A 15713-nucleotide genomic window follows, 5' to 3' on the forward strand; every position below is an offset into this window, starting at 1 on the left:
GAGTAAATCGAGCCTTTGCAGATAAAAGTGGATCCTCCTGTTGAACAGGAAGCTGGAGAGAGGTGAGGGACTGAGTAAAGGGACTAAGAGAGAGGGATATAAAACCAGGAAGAGTGAGAATTTAGACAAATACATCAAAATAGAATAGAAGTAGTTTACCAACAGACTGAAGAATTGAATCAGAATACAGCTTATGTGTAAATATATCAGACATATTAACAACCTGGGTACAACAGAGCCTATTTTAGACAAATGCCCGTGTTCAACCATCTGTCATCACCCCAAGGCTATGAACAAGAGGAGGGGCTGGAGGAAACTGATCCTGAAAGATGGCCACAGATCTGTGTGTCCAGCTAGCGATGAAAGAAGAAGGAAGAGAAAACAGATCCAGTCCAATCAAGGCTGAGATGGTTTATGTTTCTCTGCCAATCAAGAAACACTACAAGCCTCTTGAAAAGTATGGCAGTTAATGTATGAGACTGATTGATTCATGTAACTAAATACTGTTAAGACTATCAGCCAGTCTGTTAATGACAATGTGCAACAAGAAGTTATGCCAAGATTTCTTCATCTCAAGTTTCAGAAAACCACCCAAAGCCTTAGTACCATAAGACCTGTTACATTTACTGTGGATTTCAGTCCTGACTTGGAAGCAGGACTGTGGTCTTCAGAATAAAGACATTTCACTCGTCTTTCAACAATATAACAATTTAATACAAAAAAACAAAACATTTCTTTGCCTTACTCTTGTTTAACATTTCATATACATATATATTTATATATTTGTGTATCTATGAGTGATATAAACTGCAGTTCACATCATTGTAAAAACCTGGACATCATAAAGCCAAAGTGGTTTAAAACAAGAACAAACAACACAAACATATCGCCCTTTTCAAATGAAAACAGCCCTTTTCAAATGAAAACCGCTAAACTATAAACAGGTCTTACATACAATTTACATAAATATTTCGGCATGTGTGCGTGCATGGCAGTTACCCACACATGCTGACATGATCAGACATACTTTAGTAAAAGGGTAAAAATGTAAAACACACACAAAATGTATGCATATCAGAAAAATGTCTTTCAGTCTACTAAAACTGTCCCTAACCCTATCAGACGTTAGGGACATACTGCCAGGCGACAGAACCAAAGAATAATGCAACTGATTTTTCCAAGTCCAATTATTAGGGCATCAATCTTGACAGGGCAACATTGGATGTTTTTCTAAATCAATAGTGGGTGGAATGAGCTTCACTTTGTCATGTAGATATTTTCATGTGTGTTATAGTTCAATTATGAATAAAATCCCTGATAAAAACTATACTAAAACAGTGCAGATAATACCAACCATCAAAAACATGTAAGAGAGCTAAAATGGGAGGAGCCAATTAAGATAATTAAAAAAACATGGGAACATTTATATCAAACAATTAATCAACTATTCAATCATAACTACAGTGTCTTTCCATGTAAAAACGAAAATAATCCAGATAAACATTTAGATGGACAATAAAGAATGGCTTTTTAAAGTTTGTAATTCCTGCTTGTTAATTATTGCTTTTACGATTTTTTTCTCAATTTCAATTTAGAAAACAACCCCTAATTTCTTTCCTAATCTTTTGACTCAAGTAGAAACCAATCCCACAGTAGGCAATGTGACAGAGAAGAGGGAGCCGTGCACAGTAGGCAATGTGACAGAGAAGAGGGAGCCGTGCACAGTAGGCAATGTGACAGAGAAGAGGGAGCCGTGGCATCCTGGGCTGGAGGAAGGAAGGAACCACAGCTAACGGGGTTAGCAACTGATTGTTGTGCATTTAGCATGAAATACATATCGTATACGACCCTTAATCCATTTGACATACACAGCTTATTAACACTGACATGAGATAGTGTGTATACACACACACACTCTATCATAATAATAACCCAATCTCTGTCGCCCCTGTAGGAAGACAATCAGCGTGGGTGAAGAAGGAAGGAGCCGGGTAGAGTGTAGAGTGCTGGGTGTAGGGGCCTGGGTGTAGAGTGCTGGGTGTAGAGTGCTGGGTGTAGGGGCCTGGGTGTAGGGGCCTGGGTGCTGGGTGTGTGACACCCCCAGGTCACCTGCCCCCAGGTCACCTGCCCCAGGTCACCTGCCCCCATGTTGCCTGAGTAGAGGGCAGGGAGATATCTACATGGCTGGGAGGGGACATGGAGTGGAAAGCTCTAAACCCTGCCTTAGAAAACCCAGGGCTGGGCAGAGGGAGGGAGATCAGAGACTTTCATCACTGCAAGGCTGTGCGTGTGCATCAAGGTTTACACCTTCCTGGATGTGAGTGTTCCTGGCATTGCCTTAGTGTCTGGCCGCTTGTGTGTCGCCGAATCTTACGGAAAAAAAGTTCATCTGCAGTGTCTGCTGTGGGCTTCCTGTTCACGTCACTGAGCCTGTCGCCGTCCACTCCTCCACCGACAGACACCAGCTTACCAAGCCCTCCAGCTGTCCCTGACTCACAGACAGTGCAGCCTAGCAACTTGCAGACAGTGCAGCCTAGCAACTTGTAGACAGTGCAGCCTAGCAACTTGTAGACAGTGCAGCCTAGCAACTTGCAGACAGTACAGCTTAGCAACTTGCAGACAGTGCAGCCTAGCAACTTGCAGACAGTGCAGCCTAGCAACTTGCAGACAGTGCAGCCTAGCAACTTGTAGACAGTGCAGCCTAGCAACTTGTAGACAGTGCAGCCTAGCAACTTGTAGACAGAGGGGTGAGTGCTACTACAGGGGGCAGGTAGAGTTCATATAAGGAGCTTAAGCCAAAAAGCTAAGCGTGAAAAAGAGACAGACAGAGACAGAGGTATGTAGGTTTGAAAAGTTGTTGGCAGGATCACTCGTTGAAAGGAGGATAGATGGGGATTTCAAAATCCTCGTTGTTGAAGTTAGCAGACTGATCAAGCATAGACAGCACATCCTGGAGACGAAAAAGGAATGAGTTAGCTTCTCCGTAAACCCCCCACAGCTGTGCACTGCCACCATGTGGCCGGGGAGGAGTGCGAAGGTGTGGGACTTACAGGGAACATGTCTGACTGGTTGTTCTGGGCGTGAGGATGCTGCTCCACGTTGCTCTGGGAGTGCTGCCGACCCTGCCACTGGGGCCACACTGCCTCTGCTGCCCTGGAGGGAAACTGCGCACCAGACTGAGCTCCATCTGGGGGAGAGGAGGGAGCAGGAAGGGTGAGATGGACTGGGGCTACGCTCACAGACGTATGGAGAGGCACGCTTTCTCCTGGCGCCTACCGTAGCCGTTGAGGCTACCCCGGGCGTTGACGGGCGCGTAGCTGGATCCGCTGGGGGGGGTGGGGGACTCGCCCGTGGGCATCTGGACAAACGAGGAGGAGGAGCCTCCGAAGCCTCCCATTGGGAACTGAGGGGACAGCGTCTTCCCTGCCTGTGGCACCCCCTGCTGGAAGGGAGGAGAATACACAGCTTGACACTCACTAGGCAGAACATCCAGCTTTTCATCTCCTCTGCATGTGGTGTACATTTGTGCCATTTCCTGAAAATATTTTCTACCAAAAAAAAAAAAAAAAAAAAATAACTTTAAAAAAATAACTTTTCTTAAAGTTGTAAAAAAAAAAACATCTTGAAAGGTTGAAAAAAAATATTAATAATAATTGAACATATATATATATAAACATTAAAAAACACATCAGACCATGTTGCTATAACTCACCTGGTTGTTGAACGGCAACCTAACCCCAGACACACCTCCTGTGTCAGGCCATACCCCCCCCTGGAGGCCGGCCTGGAGGGGGCTGCTGGTGCTGGGGGGGCCACCCGGGGGGCAGGAGGAGGGGCCGGTGTTTTGCCGAGACATTTGAGCCAGTATCTGACCAGCTGAGTGGGCAGGAGGAGCTATCTGAGCAGCCAGACCCACAGGTCTGAGGAGCAGAGGACAAGAGCTGGATAAGCACCACACACACATTTACATTACATTTACATTTAGCAGACGCTCTTATCCAGAGCGACTGACAGTAAGTACAGGGACATTCCCCCCGAGGCAAGTAGGGTAAAGTGCCTTGCCCAAGGACACAACGTCATTTGGCACGAACGGGAATCGATCCGGCAAACTTCTGATTACTAGCCCGATTCCCTAACCGCTCAGCCACCTGACACCCCAGACAACACACACCTCCTACCACACACACACACACACACACACACAGACCTCCTGTCGCACACACACACAGCTCCCACCATCACACACAAACATGCCTCAGACACTAACAGAAACAGTCTGTTACCTGTAGGTGTCGCTGGGGCGTGCTGAGGTGTACCCGTTCACCTGAGGGAAGATCTGCCCCGCTGAGGAGGGTGGGGGCAGCCCCTTGGCCTGTTCCGGGCTGGGGTACATGGAGGGTGGGGGCAGCCCCTTGGCCTGTTCCGGGCTGGGGTACATGGAGGGTGGGGGCAGCCCCTTGGCCTGTTCCGGGCTGGGGTACATGGAGGGGTAGATCTCAGGCTTCCCCAGGGCCTTACTGTGCTCTGGGCCTGCTGCTGTCACCGCCTGTACAGCCAACTGACACACACACACATCCTCAACACAGACTCCTCTCTCTACCTGGCTTAATCAGTAATGCATCAGTCTTCCCTCTGTACACCTGGCTCCCAAGCCTCAGGGGCAGCAGTCTGATCCCTGTGGAGCAGCAGTGTGGTTCTCCAGGCATGCTGGTGGTCCACCTGGCCCCGCCTGCTAACAAGGCCAGGGGCAGAACACAGGCCAGGGGCAGAACACAGGCCAGGGCTCCCCCCGCAACGCTGCGACAGTCATGGGACCCTCATGTTGCTAGGAGACTGTCTAGCAGGACAGGAAGTGACACAAGGACATCCTGCTATTGTGTCCCTGTTCTAAAATAGGAATGTCTGTCTGGTGGCTGGAACACCTTAGATTCAGTGTACAGTGAGGAACTAACACACGGCTGAATGTTAAGAGTACTGATCTCACACACACCTGTGGGAGGGTGACCTGGCCTGCCTCATATCCTCCTCCGCCCTCCAGCTCCGCCTGCTGCTGCTGAAGCTGCCTAATGACGGACAGACAGACAGACAGACAGACGGATAGACAGACAGGTGAGGGTGTTGGAGAAGAGATCGACAGCCCTCCACCATTTCACCGGGAAACAATTGCTGATCCCACCACCAGTCACCACGGTAACCAAAAAAGGGAGGGGGAAATCACCAGAAAAAGAGAGATATTTATATCGCTATATAGAGATAGAGATATATAAAAAAAAAAATAATTATATATATATATATATATATATATATATATATATATAGAGAGAGAGAGAGAGAGCTAGAGATAGAAAGAGAGAGCAATAGAGACAGACAGAGTGTGAGAGATAGAAAGAGGGTGAGAGAGGGGGATAGAGAGGGTGAGAGAGGGTGAGAGATGGATATAGAGGGTGAGAGATGGAAATAGAGGGTGAGAGAGGGTGAGAGATGGATATAGAGGGTGAGAGCAGTAGAGTCCAGTGAAGCAGCCCCTGCTCTCCCAGTCAGGTAGGGGAGGACGATCTGATCTCACCTTGCTGCTACCTGCCCCGGGCTGAGAGCCAGGGGGGGGCAGTTAGGGCTGCTCTGCCCCAGGGAGGAGGCCAGGGGCCCCCCTGGGGAGGAGAGAGGGGTGAGGGGGTCCTGAGATGAGGTTCTACACCCCCGCAATTACAGCGAAGGATGTGTGGGGGGGGTAATGGAGAGGAGGAGGACAGAGAGAGAGATCAGAGGATGATTCACTTCAGGAGGGGGGGGAGGATCAGAGGATGATTCACTTCAGGAGGGGGGGGGGAGGAGGGGGGATCAGAGGATGATTCACTTCAGGAGGGGGGGGGGGAGGAGGGGGGATCAGAGGATGATTCACTTCAGGAGGGGGGGGGGAGGAGGGGGGATCAGAGGATGATTCACTTCATGATGGGGGGGGGAGGAGGGGGGATCAGAGGATGATTCACTTCATGATGGGGGGGAGGGGACAGTTGGGGAGGAATTCACCGACTTGTTCGAACACAGACACACAACTAAGCTTTCCATGTTTCTTGTCAAGCTGATGCTGACTGGACATTAAAGAGTGTTTGTGTTGAGTGGATGAAAGCTCACTTGACGTTGGCGTTGGTGCAGATGATGTACTCGATCTCCTCTGAGAAGGGGTTCTGGAAGGTGAAGGAGCTGGTTCTCATCCAGATCCACTCCTGGGACTTGGAGCGGAAGCGGAACATCACAGACAGAACCTGACCTTTCAGCTTCACCACCTGGTCAGGAGAGACCAGTCAACTTCTGGCATCATAACTGCCGAGTCACACACACTCCCTCTCTCTGTCATACACACACACTCCCTCTCTCTGTCATACACACACACTTCCTCTCTCTGTCATACACACACACTCCCTCTTTGTCATACACACACACTCCCTCTCTCTGTCACACACACACACTCCCTCTCTCTGTCATACACACACACTCCCTCTCTCTGTCATACACACACACTCCCTCTCTCTGTCATACACACACACTTCCTCTCTCTGTCATACACACACACTCCCTCTCTCTGTCATACACACACACTCCCTCTCTGTCATACACACACACTCCCTCTCTCTGTCATACACACACACTCCCTCTCTCTGTCACACACACACACTCCCTCTCTCTGTCATACACACACACTCCCTCTCTCTGTCACACACACACACTTCCTCTCTCTATCATACACACACACTCCCTCTCTCTGTCATACACACACACTCCCTCTCTCTGTCATACACACACACTCCCTCTCTCTGTCATACACACACACTCCCTCTCTCTGTCACACACACACACTCCCTCTCTCTGTCACACACACACACTCCCTCTCTCTGTCACACACACACATATCTCTACCTGCTGGAAGCTGTCTCTCAGTAAGCTCTGATCCTCATGATGGGCCAGATCCAGAATACTCTTCCCCAGCAGGTCCTGAAACACACAGATAAACACGTAGGAAACACAGCCAGACTGTGCGGACGGCAGCCCCCCCCAAACGACACCAAGGCTGGACAGGGGCTTAACTGGAGCCCCAGGCTGCGAGGCCTACCTGGGGCTGGTAGCCCACGGTGGCCACACAGCGGTGGTCTATGAAGGTGAAGATGCCCTGGCAGTTGTGGCGCGAGATGAACTCCACCGGAACGCTGACGCTGTTCATGTCGGAGTCGCCCGGGCAACAGGTCACCTAGACAACCAAACAAGGAGTGAGTGATGGAGGGGGTACCTCTGTATATTGACCCTGCTGTTTGCTTGATGGCCAGTCTGGTGATGTTGCTAACATTAGACTGGCTTTGGCCCAGAGGACCAGCTTCAGAGGGCACTCTTGCGAAACAATTGTGCAACAAGCTGCAGGTTGAAACAAACAAGCTGATGAAGTGAGCACATGGTGGTGCATGCAGGCTCTTTGTACCTGCAGTCTCCCGATGGCAACCAGGCAGTAGCGACTACCCTGGTTGGTGTCTGCCTCCTCATCTGTTAGATTCACTCCTAAAACACACACACGACTTAACTTGGTCCTCGGAGATGAGTCACAAATCTATTGTGTGTTCCATAATCATTTAGCTGCACCCTCCCAGGAAGTCCAGCACATGTCCAGACAGAGCAGGCTGGTTCCAACCCCCCCTCACTCCCTCCCCCTCCTCACCTGCAGGGGGCCAGGAGCGGATGTAGCCGGTGCAGTGGACGACGACATACTGGGACTCCCCCTCCTTGGCAGGGCCCAGACCGTTCCTGAAGAGAGGGAGACGGGCAGAGAGGTTACCCAGGGAGCCCCAGCCGGGACGGGGGGGGGGGGTGGAGGGGATAGGGGGGGTGGAAGGGATGGAGGGGGTGGAGGGGATGGGGGGTGGAGGGGATGGGGGGGTGGAGGGGATGGGGGGGTAGAGGGGATGGGGGGGTGGAGGGGATGGGGGGGTGGAGGGGATGGAGCCTCACCTGTTCCTGTTTCGGAGGATGCCCAGTCTGTTCATGCTCATGGGCTCCACAGGACACGAGCCGCACCTGCGAGGGAGCACACAGGTCAATGAAGAGCACAAACACACACACACACACACACAAACACACACACAGACTCTCACACATACTCTCTCTCTCACACACACACACACACCTCATTCTGCAGATGAATGAACGGCGGGCTCCAGCACACATCTTGACAGAGGACTGCTGCCCCTCCTTCTTTATCGTTCCTGTCTTCAGGTCCAGCATCCTCCCTGAGAGGGAGGGACAGAGAAAGAGTGGGTGGTTTGACTTCCTTTTGTGGTTCTGAAACCCCCGCAGCTTGCAGGACAGACTGTAGGACAGACTGCAGGACAGCCTGCAGGACAGCCTGCAGGACAGCTTGCAGGAGAGCCTGCAGGAGAGACTGCAGGAGAGCCTGCAGGACAGCTTGCAGGACAGCCTGCAGGACAGCATGCAGGACAGCCTGCAGGAGAGACTGCAGGACAGACTGTAGGAGAGACTGCAGGGAGAGACTGCAGGGAGAGACTGCAGGACAGACTGTAGGAGAGACTGCAGGGAGAGACTGCAGGGAGAGACTGCAGGGAGAGACTGCAGGACAGCCTCATGGCCTCACCTGTGTTGTTGGTGTCTGACGTGGACAGCTGCTCCCGGAGCTTGTCCTTGTCATCCGGGTGCAGCTGGTCGTACAGGGAGGAGCCCAGCCAGTCAGACTGGGACTGGTTGAGAACTGGGGTGACCGAGTCCGACACGTACACCACCCGCCCGCTGTCACATGACACCACAAACAGGAAGCCGTCAGCTGCTTCCAGGATCAGGTGCTTCAGCTCCTACAGAGGGAGAGAGGGAGACAGGGAGGGAGAGAGGGAGACAGGGAGGGAGAGAGGGGGACAGGGAGGGAGAGAGGGAGAGGGAGACAGGAGGGAGAGAGGGGGAGAGGGAGGGAGAGAGGGGGAGGGAGAGAGAGAGAGGGGAAGGGAGAGACAGGGAGGGAGACAGGGAGAGGGAGAGAGAGGGAGACAGGGAGGGAGAGAGAGGGAGACAGGGAGGGAGAGAGGGGGAAACAGGGAGGGAGAGACAGGGAGGGGACACGTAATCAGCAGAGGTGTAACAACAATAATAATAAAACCTGTTATTTTTTGGTGCCTTTCAAGGCACCCAAGGACACCTTACCGCATAAAAACATGAATAAAATACCAAACAATACAAAAAACACTAAGATACAATCCAATAGTGTCTCTCGCCCCTCTCCCTACCTGGTCGGTGAGGAAGGAGGGCTTGTACGTCCCGTCTGCGTTGGTGTTGCCGCTCCCCCGCAGAGAGTTCATGTGAGACACGGCCATGCGCAGGATGGTCAGCTTGTCCGGTTTCCGTGCCAACGCGCTGCAGGTGGGCACCATGTCGGACAGCTCTGTGATGTAAGCCGTCATCTTGTTCCTCCGTCGCCTCTCAATCTCACTGTGGTTCTCCCTGGAGCGAGCGAGGGAGAGAGAGAGGGAGGGAGGGAGAGAGGGAGAGGGAGAGAGAGGGAGGGGGGACAGGAAAGGAGGGATGAAGATGGGGGGGGGGGGGCAGGTAGTTGGAAAACATGGAGTAGAGTTTAGAGTAGAGCTATGTAAATATGCCAGTCCAGATGAGGTGGGATTGAGTTGATCGAGAGAGAGAGAAAAAAAGAGGATGTACCAAACAATGACTCCGCAATCAATGACCCAGAGAGAGAGAGCGAGGTGAGGTAGAGAGCGTGGGTCAGTGTGTGATAAAGTGAGAGAAAAAAAGACTCAGAAATCCTGAGAGAGAGAGAGAGAGAGGGGGAAAGGGAAGATGGAGATTGAGAGTCAAGAGAAAGGGATTCTGGGACGTGGGTGCATCAGGATGTGACTCAGGAAGCGGTCAGACACACCAACATGAGACAGCAGACTGGCTCAGCACAAACGTGTTACGAAAAACAGTTGTGAAACACAGCAAATGTTTACATGCACTGTCAGGACAGCATTGCAGAGAAAATAGAATTGGTAACATTAGAAACAGAAGATCCAGCCTTCCAGAATGTTCCAGGCCATACCTGGCTAGTCTGTCCTTATCGGCACGCCCCACACACCCCAGCCCACCCCACACACCCCAGCCCACCCCAGCCCCACACACTTCAGACCGCCCCAACCCCACACACCCCAGCCCACCCCAACCCCACACACCCCAGCCCCACACACCCCAGCCCACCCCAACCCCACACACCCCAGCCCACCCCAGCCCCACACACCCCAGACCACCCCAACCCCACACACCCCAACCCCATACACCCCAGACCACCCCACACACCCCAACCCCACCCCAGCCCCACACACCCCAGCCCCACACACCCCAGCCCCACACACCCTAACCCCACAGTCAGTGTTTCCTGCAGAGACCATCTCTCCTACCTGGCAAAGCGCTCCTTGTCATTAGAACCCCCTGTGTCATCATCACACCTGGGGAGAGAGAGGATAGAGAGAGAGACAAAGAGAGAGAAGTTATGTGTTTAGGTGACAAGAGACTGAGCTGACACTACCACTATGACTGCATCACCAAGCAGTTGTGGTTGGTCAAATGCATTCCACTTCATTTTCACCAAGAGGTTCAAAACTTAGCTAAATGTATACCCACAAATCAACAAAGGGATAAGGTGGGAGAAGATGTGAGATGAAGTTTGTGTCATACCTAAACAGCTTACTCCCGTCGTCGTCGTCATCGTCAAAGTCTGGCCTGTGAAGTTGAACGTAGGACAATCATGTACACTACCATCACCAAGTTTACTGAGAGACACAACTGGTTATATTTTAGACACACACACGATCAATACTTACACTGCCCGTCGTTTGTTGGTTCCTTTCGGTACAACAGCTCCAGCATTTGCCGACGTCCCACCTCCCTCCATTCCCATGGCATCTGGCATATCTGTCAGAAGGCAGCACTAGCCATTAGAGCCACCTAGTCAGTCATATACAAAACACTGAAGCTAACTAGCTAGCTCAATACACTCACATCTCTTATTTTAAATTCAGGACAATATTGGGATTAGCTAGCTGGCTGTTTTATAAGGCAGACCTTTTACAACGATACTTTGAGTCTAAGAAGGTCAGAAACCAGGGCAGTATGTGCTAGGGGAGTTATGACATGTGGATTGCCAACACGAGTTGAGCTAGCTAGCTACAGTAAAGTAGCCCCATAGCCCGATAAACAAGATAATCAGCTAGCTAGAGCTGAAGCTAGCTGGGACACCTGACAACTGAGCAAGCACGTATGGAGCTCTCCTAGTTATACTGCTACAACTAGCTAGTATAGCATAAACAAGAATACCTGGTACTGCCTAGGAGCAGTCATTAAACTAAGAAAACACAACTAATACGATATATCTGACTAAAGTGTATGGCTGGGAAATCGAGCCCCTAGACAAGTTTGCAAGGCCCCTTTTAAGCAATGAACTAGTGTACCTAGCTTGCTGCTACAAGCAGCTAGCTAACATCAGCTAGGGCTAGCTGCTAGCTGCTACTTGCTCGTTAGAACGCGGCAGCCAGCTAACCTAGGCAAATACTGTCAGTGTCACGGCACGCGACCGACCAAAGTGGCATGTCAAAGTCAGAGACCATTTGACATACACCAATTGATCAGTAAAATATATAGACATTTTTGTCAACTTTACCTAGATCAGAAGAGTCCATGTCCGGATTGAATAACATAAACAAAACAAAAAAACTTCAGCTGCGGAAGACTCCTCCGATCCTCTTACCTTGCGGATATCTCTCACCACTATTATACATTTAATTGATCAAGTACTTGTACTTCTACTTTAATCATCTACAAACGATGGAATTATGTCTAGATTATTTCTGTGTCTTTTCCTGTTTTCCCCCGGGTTTAAACCCCCTCTCGTTACAAGATGGCGGCAGCCAAACTGGTTGAACTATTTCCATTTCTGTACATTCTATTGGACATCCCACTAGTTAGACACAAGTGACGCACAACAAGGACAGCCCCAATGTTAGGAGCAGATGAGATTCCAAATCAAATTACATTCTTTTCATACTTTATTTATTCATATGGGATTTTGAATCAGAATTTGATCCCTGGAAATGTCTGTTTTTTTTAACTGTGTGTTTAACTGGTGGCTGTTTAGTTGACATTGTTAATTTTAGCAGTTGTGTGGTAACTGAGAAACAGCCTACATTGGGACAAACTGTGGAAACAATAGGAATGCAACTGTGATTCTTGATCTTTGTTTTTAATTATAATAATAGTACTTGCATCATCAACATGTGAAAATACAAAATAACACTGTAATAATGACTGTTTTTGTACAGACTGTATAGACCATGAGGCTATTGGTAAAAATTTATATAAAATGAGCAAAATGGTGGACTGTGGAGGACAGTGAAAGGTTATGAATGCAGGATTACTTTAGAGTAATTGGTTCAAAGAGATGAATGAAGGGAGAGAGGGGAGCGAGAAAGCTGACAGAGGACTGAGATGGAGGGGGGTGCAAGTGATGAGGGAGGAGATGGACAAAGATGAAAGTCAAAGAAATAAGAGAACATCATACTTTACAGATAAGGCACTTAACAACAACAATGATTTAAGCATACTGATAAAAATACAACACTTCTACTTCTGTTAACAGAGTGATTGAGTTCAGATCTTAAGATCTTGCAATTTCTGTAATATACATTTTGCATGAAATACCTGTAAACCCGTTTTTCAAATAGAAATCATACCTCAGATCACTGGCAAAAGTGAATAACACTTAAAATCTCACATAGAACATACAACTCCTGGCTAGCATGGCCTCAATTTGTCCAGCAATACACATGGACGTAGTTCTTCAGGCCCATTCCAGTCACCTGAGATAAAAAAAAAACTCTGTATCTTGGCAGATCAATCCAGATGGATCGATCCGTGTCAATCCAGATGGATCGATCCATGTCAATCCAGATGGATCGATCCATGTCTTTTCTTGATGACATCTGTGTCAGTCAGGAAGATTCTACTGGATCACATTGTTCAGAACCAAGTTAGACCATATCAAACCAGAGACCTTCCACTTTGCAAACACTTTCAGGATGCTATTCTTGGTAAGCTGGCATCTAGCTCTTATGTAGACAGAACTCCTGCCAAAATGAGTAATACTGATGGTAAACATTTGGTTGACACTGAGCCTCAAGTCCTTGAAGAGGGAAACAGGTTTCTGGTTAAAAGCATGAGCCATACGTACCACACTGGAATGAGACCACACAACTGGTCCAAACTGATTTTCGAGAAAAATATAACAGTTAAAAGATTACAAAAATACAATTTGGCAGCATTTGGGTTCCTGACTGTCAGCTCCATTAATCAGAGTCTCTTTGGGCTTTTAATTTAAAAGGAAAAACTGATAGTGACTGATAGGGGCCGAATCAGGAAACATAATTTCTCTGCATCAAACATAAACAAAAGGCGTTCGATATGTTTTAGTCTTGCATGAGCACCATTGTCTCCACCATAGCAGTGTCCTCACAGTGGAGGACAGCAATGGCACGGGAGCAACACCCCTCTGGAGATCTTCAGAATCATGTAAAAAGGCAGAAACCTGTGTCTGAAAACAGCCAGTTCGGTACAGAGCAAAAGTCAGTCCATGAATCAAACGTTTTCATACTCATAACATGAATTTAAATCAATCTCGTGTGCTGAATGAAAAGAATTGACCCTAAACCCTGACTCTGTCCTGAAAAATGATTCTCAAGGGTCAGTGAAAATGACCCTACTGGACAGTGACGAGAGAGCAGAGGTAAACTTGCACTCTGACTACCAGTATCAGAAGCTGCGAAGGTGTACACGAGCATACATACACAAACAAACACAGGTTGCACAGGAACTCGACAAAACAAACATCTTTGCATAGTTAGAATCATCAAACCAGGTTAATGAATGCCTCCTCAATGCGTCTCATTCTCTTTCAGACTCACTTGGTCACCCTCCTGTATGTTTTCTCATCCATATGGCATCCCAGGAAAGGGAACTCTGCATAGACACGATGGACAACATACTGTGGGATCAAGGCAGATGAAGCCCAAACTAAAGAAATGACTATAAAAGGCTTTAAGGCACACCAATACTGTAAGGAAAGCTTGACTTGAAGCAGCATCATTCTCTCCCCCTTCCTATCTCTGACCCCTCTGTCTCTTGTCACTTTTCTCATCACCATTTCCCCTCTCTCTCTCATTATAGCTTACCCAAGGCCACCCATATGAGGCCAACATAAGTTATGTGGAAAAAAACAATTGTGCAGCTGAGTTGGTGTGTGCATCTATGTGTGAGTTTAACAATTAAAGTGTGTGTGTGTGTGGGGGGGGGGTGTATATGTTTCAGGTCCAGGTTACAGTAATGTAGTGTATCCAAAGTCACGGACCTGAATACCTCTTCCTCTCCATCATTGACATACCCTCTTTCATCTTTCCCTTTCTCTTTTTCCTGCTCTCCTCTCTCACGCTGAGGGTCATGAGTTTGCACACTCTTTCTTCTTCTGTTTCTGTCACTCTGCCTTGGCATGGTTGTTGTTGTGGGCTGTGTGGCCGTTCTGGACGGGTCCATTCTTCTGGCCAACTTTTGTCTTATCGTCCTCCTCCGCCGAATCATCCGTCTCATCCTTGTCACTTCGCTCATCCTCCACGGTTTCCTGAGTGGTCGGAAGAATTGGGGAAAAAGAGGAATCGAGAAGAGTTAAGACACAATGAACTAGTCAGACAGACCAAGCACTTCCTGAGATCTGGGCTTTGTCACATCTGTAACATCATTGCTGTGTGTGTGTGTGTGTGTGTGTGTGTGTGTGTGTGTGTGTAAGTGTGTTTGTGAGCCAGTTTGGTGTGTGTTTGGTGGTGTGTGTGTGTGTGTGTGAGCCAGTACGTGTGTGTGGTTGGTGGTGTGTGTGTGTGTGTGTGAGCCAGTACGAGTGTGTGTTTGGTGGTGTGTGTGTGTGAGCCAGTACGTGTGTGTGTTTGGTGGTGTGTGTGTGTGAGCCAGTACGTGTGTGTGTTTGGTGGTGTGTGTGTACACATACGTTGCTTGAAAGGAAACGAACTGCCATCCTTATGATGAGGATGGCCCAGAAGATGTGGAGGCACTGCAGCGTCAGCATGAGGCTGTTGAAGAAGTAGTACCCGAAGAAGGGAGGGTAGAGAGTCAGGGGGTACACCCAGGTCCAGTACATGATCCTGGGAGGAAGAACAACCACACACACTGAACATCACCTGTCACAGGGCCCGTATTCATTAGCAAGTGTGGTGATGTGTACCTGTGTGTGTCTGTGTGTCTGTGTGTGTGTGTGTGTGAGAGAGAGGATGTGTGTGTGTGTGTGTGTGAGAGAGAGGGTGTGTGTGTGTGTGTGTGTGTGAGAGAGAGGGTGTGTGTGTGTGTGTGTGTCTGTGAGAGAGAGAGAGAGACTAACCAGAAGGGAAAGATAACAAGTCGAGTGATGATGAAAATTGCAGCGAAGAGGATAAAGATGTAGTTACACGTGTTCTTCCAGCCAGCATAGTTAAACATCTTGGCAGACTGTCAAAGGTCAAACAGAGGAGGAAGAGGGGGTTAAACAAGAAGGGGAGACCGACAGACATCCATAACTGAAGATGTCGTCTTCATTCCACAAGGGGGCAGCGTTGAATCTCATTCTCGCTTTCCATGGCCTCACCCTG

At 49.0% G+C, this 15713-nt stretch overlaps 2 protein-coding genes across 5 annotated transcripts; both read right to left on the reverse strand.

Annotated features, from left to right (window-relative positions):
- Window positions 1–692: 692 nt before the first annotated feature.
- Window positions 693–11963, reverse strand: arnt (aryl hydrocarbon receptor nuclear translocator). Of its 4 annotated transcripts, none has more exons than XM_047033679.1 (20): window positions 11693–11963; window positions 10857–10947; window positions 10711–10755; window positions 10434–10481; window positions 9273–9486; window positions 8633–8846; window positions 8168–8270; window positions 7993–8058; window positions 7703–7788; window positions 7469–7545; window positions 7109–7243; window positions 6916–6990; window positions 6133–6284; window positions 5567–5689; window positions 4991–5063; window positions 4284–4558; window positions 3713–3920; window positions 3277–3439; window positions 3051–3187; window positions 693–2950 (listed from the first exon to the last, which is right to left on the reverse strand). In XM_047033679.1, exons 1-20 carry the CDS (start codon window positions 11727–11729, stop codon window positions 2867–2869), a joined length of 2406 nt encoding a protein of 801 aa, XP_046889635.1. In that variant the 5' UTR covers window positions 11730–11963; the 3' UTR covers window positions 693–2866. The 4 variants fall into 4 exon arrangements, with proteins under 4 accessions (XP_046889635.1, XP_046889626.1, XP_046889651.1 ...); XM_047033670.1 differs by having other exon boundaries at window positions 3277–3442; XM_047033695.1 differs by lacking the exon at window positions 5567–5689.
- Window positions 11964–12255: 292 nt separating this feature from the next.
- On the reverse strand, window positions 12256–15602 carry LOC124482111 (ceramide synthase 2-like). Its single transcript, XM_047042481.1, has 3 exons — window positions 15467–15602; window positions 15080–15233; window positions 12256–14698 (listed from the first exon to the last, which is right to left on the reverse strand). The coding sequence occupies exons 1-3, from the start codon at window positions 15562–15564 to the stop codon at window positions 14555–14557; spliced, it is 396 nt and encodes a 131-aa protein (XP_046898437.1). The 5' UTR covers window positions 15565–15602; the 3' UTR covers window positions 12256–14554.
- Window positions 15603–15713: the final 111 nt, after the last annotated feature.

The sequence above is a fragment of the Hypomesus transpacificus genome, chromosome 2, assembly GCF_021917145.1.
Source record: "Hypomesus transpacificus isolate Combined female chromosome 2, fHypTra1, whole genome shotgun sequence".
Classification (NCBI taxonomy): domain Eukaryota; kingdom Metazoa; phylum Chordata; class Actinopteri; order Osmeriformes; family Osmeridae; genus Hypomesus; species Hypomesus transpacificus.

Bases quoted from the DNA above. Each gene is read 5' to 3' on its own strand.
- LOC124482111 (XM_047042481.1), bottom strand. From the start codon at position 15,564: ATGTTTAACTATGCTGGCTGGAAGAACACGTGTAACTACATCTTTATC. The intron at 15,234-15,466 runs GTTAGTCTCTCT...TCTTCCTCCCAG, and splicing joins CTTGTTATCTTTCCCTTCTG to GATCATGTACTGGACCTGGG. The intron at 14,699-15,079 runs GTATGTGTACAC...CCGACCACTCAG, and splicing joins TTCGTTTCCTTTCAAGCAAC to GAAACCGTGGAGGATGAGCG.
- arnt (XM_047033670.1), bottom strand. From the start codon at position 11,729: ATGTTATTCAATCCGGACATGGACTCTTCTGATCTAG. The intron at 7,789-7,992 runs GTGAGGCTCCAT...CCCTCTCTTCAG, and splicing joins ATCCTCCGAAACAGGAACAG to GAACGGTCTGGGCCCTGCCA. The intron at 7,244-7,468 runs GTACAAAGAGCC...TTGGTTGTCTAG, and splicing joins TTGCCATCGGGAGACTGCAG to GTGACCTGTTGCCCGGGCGA.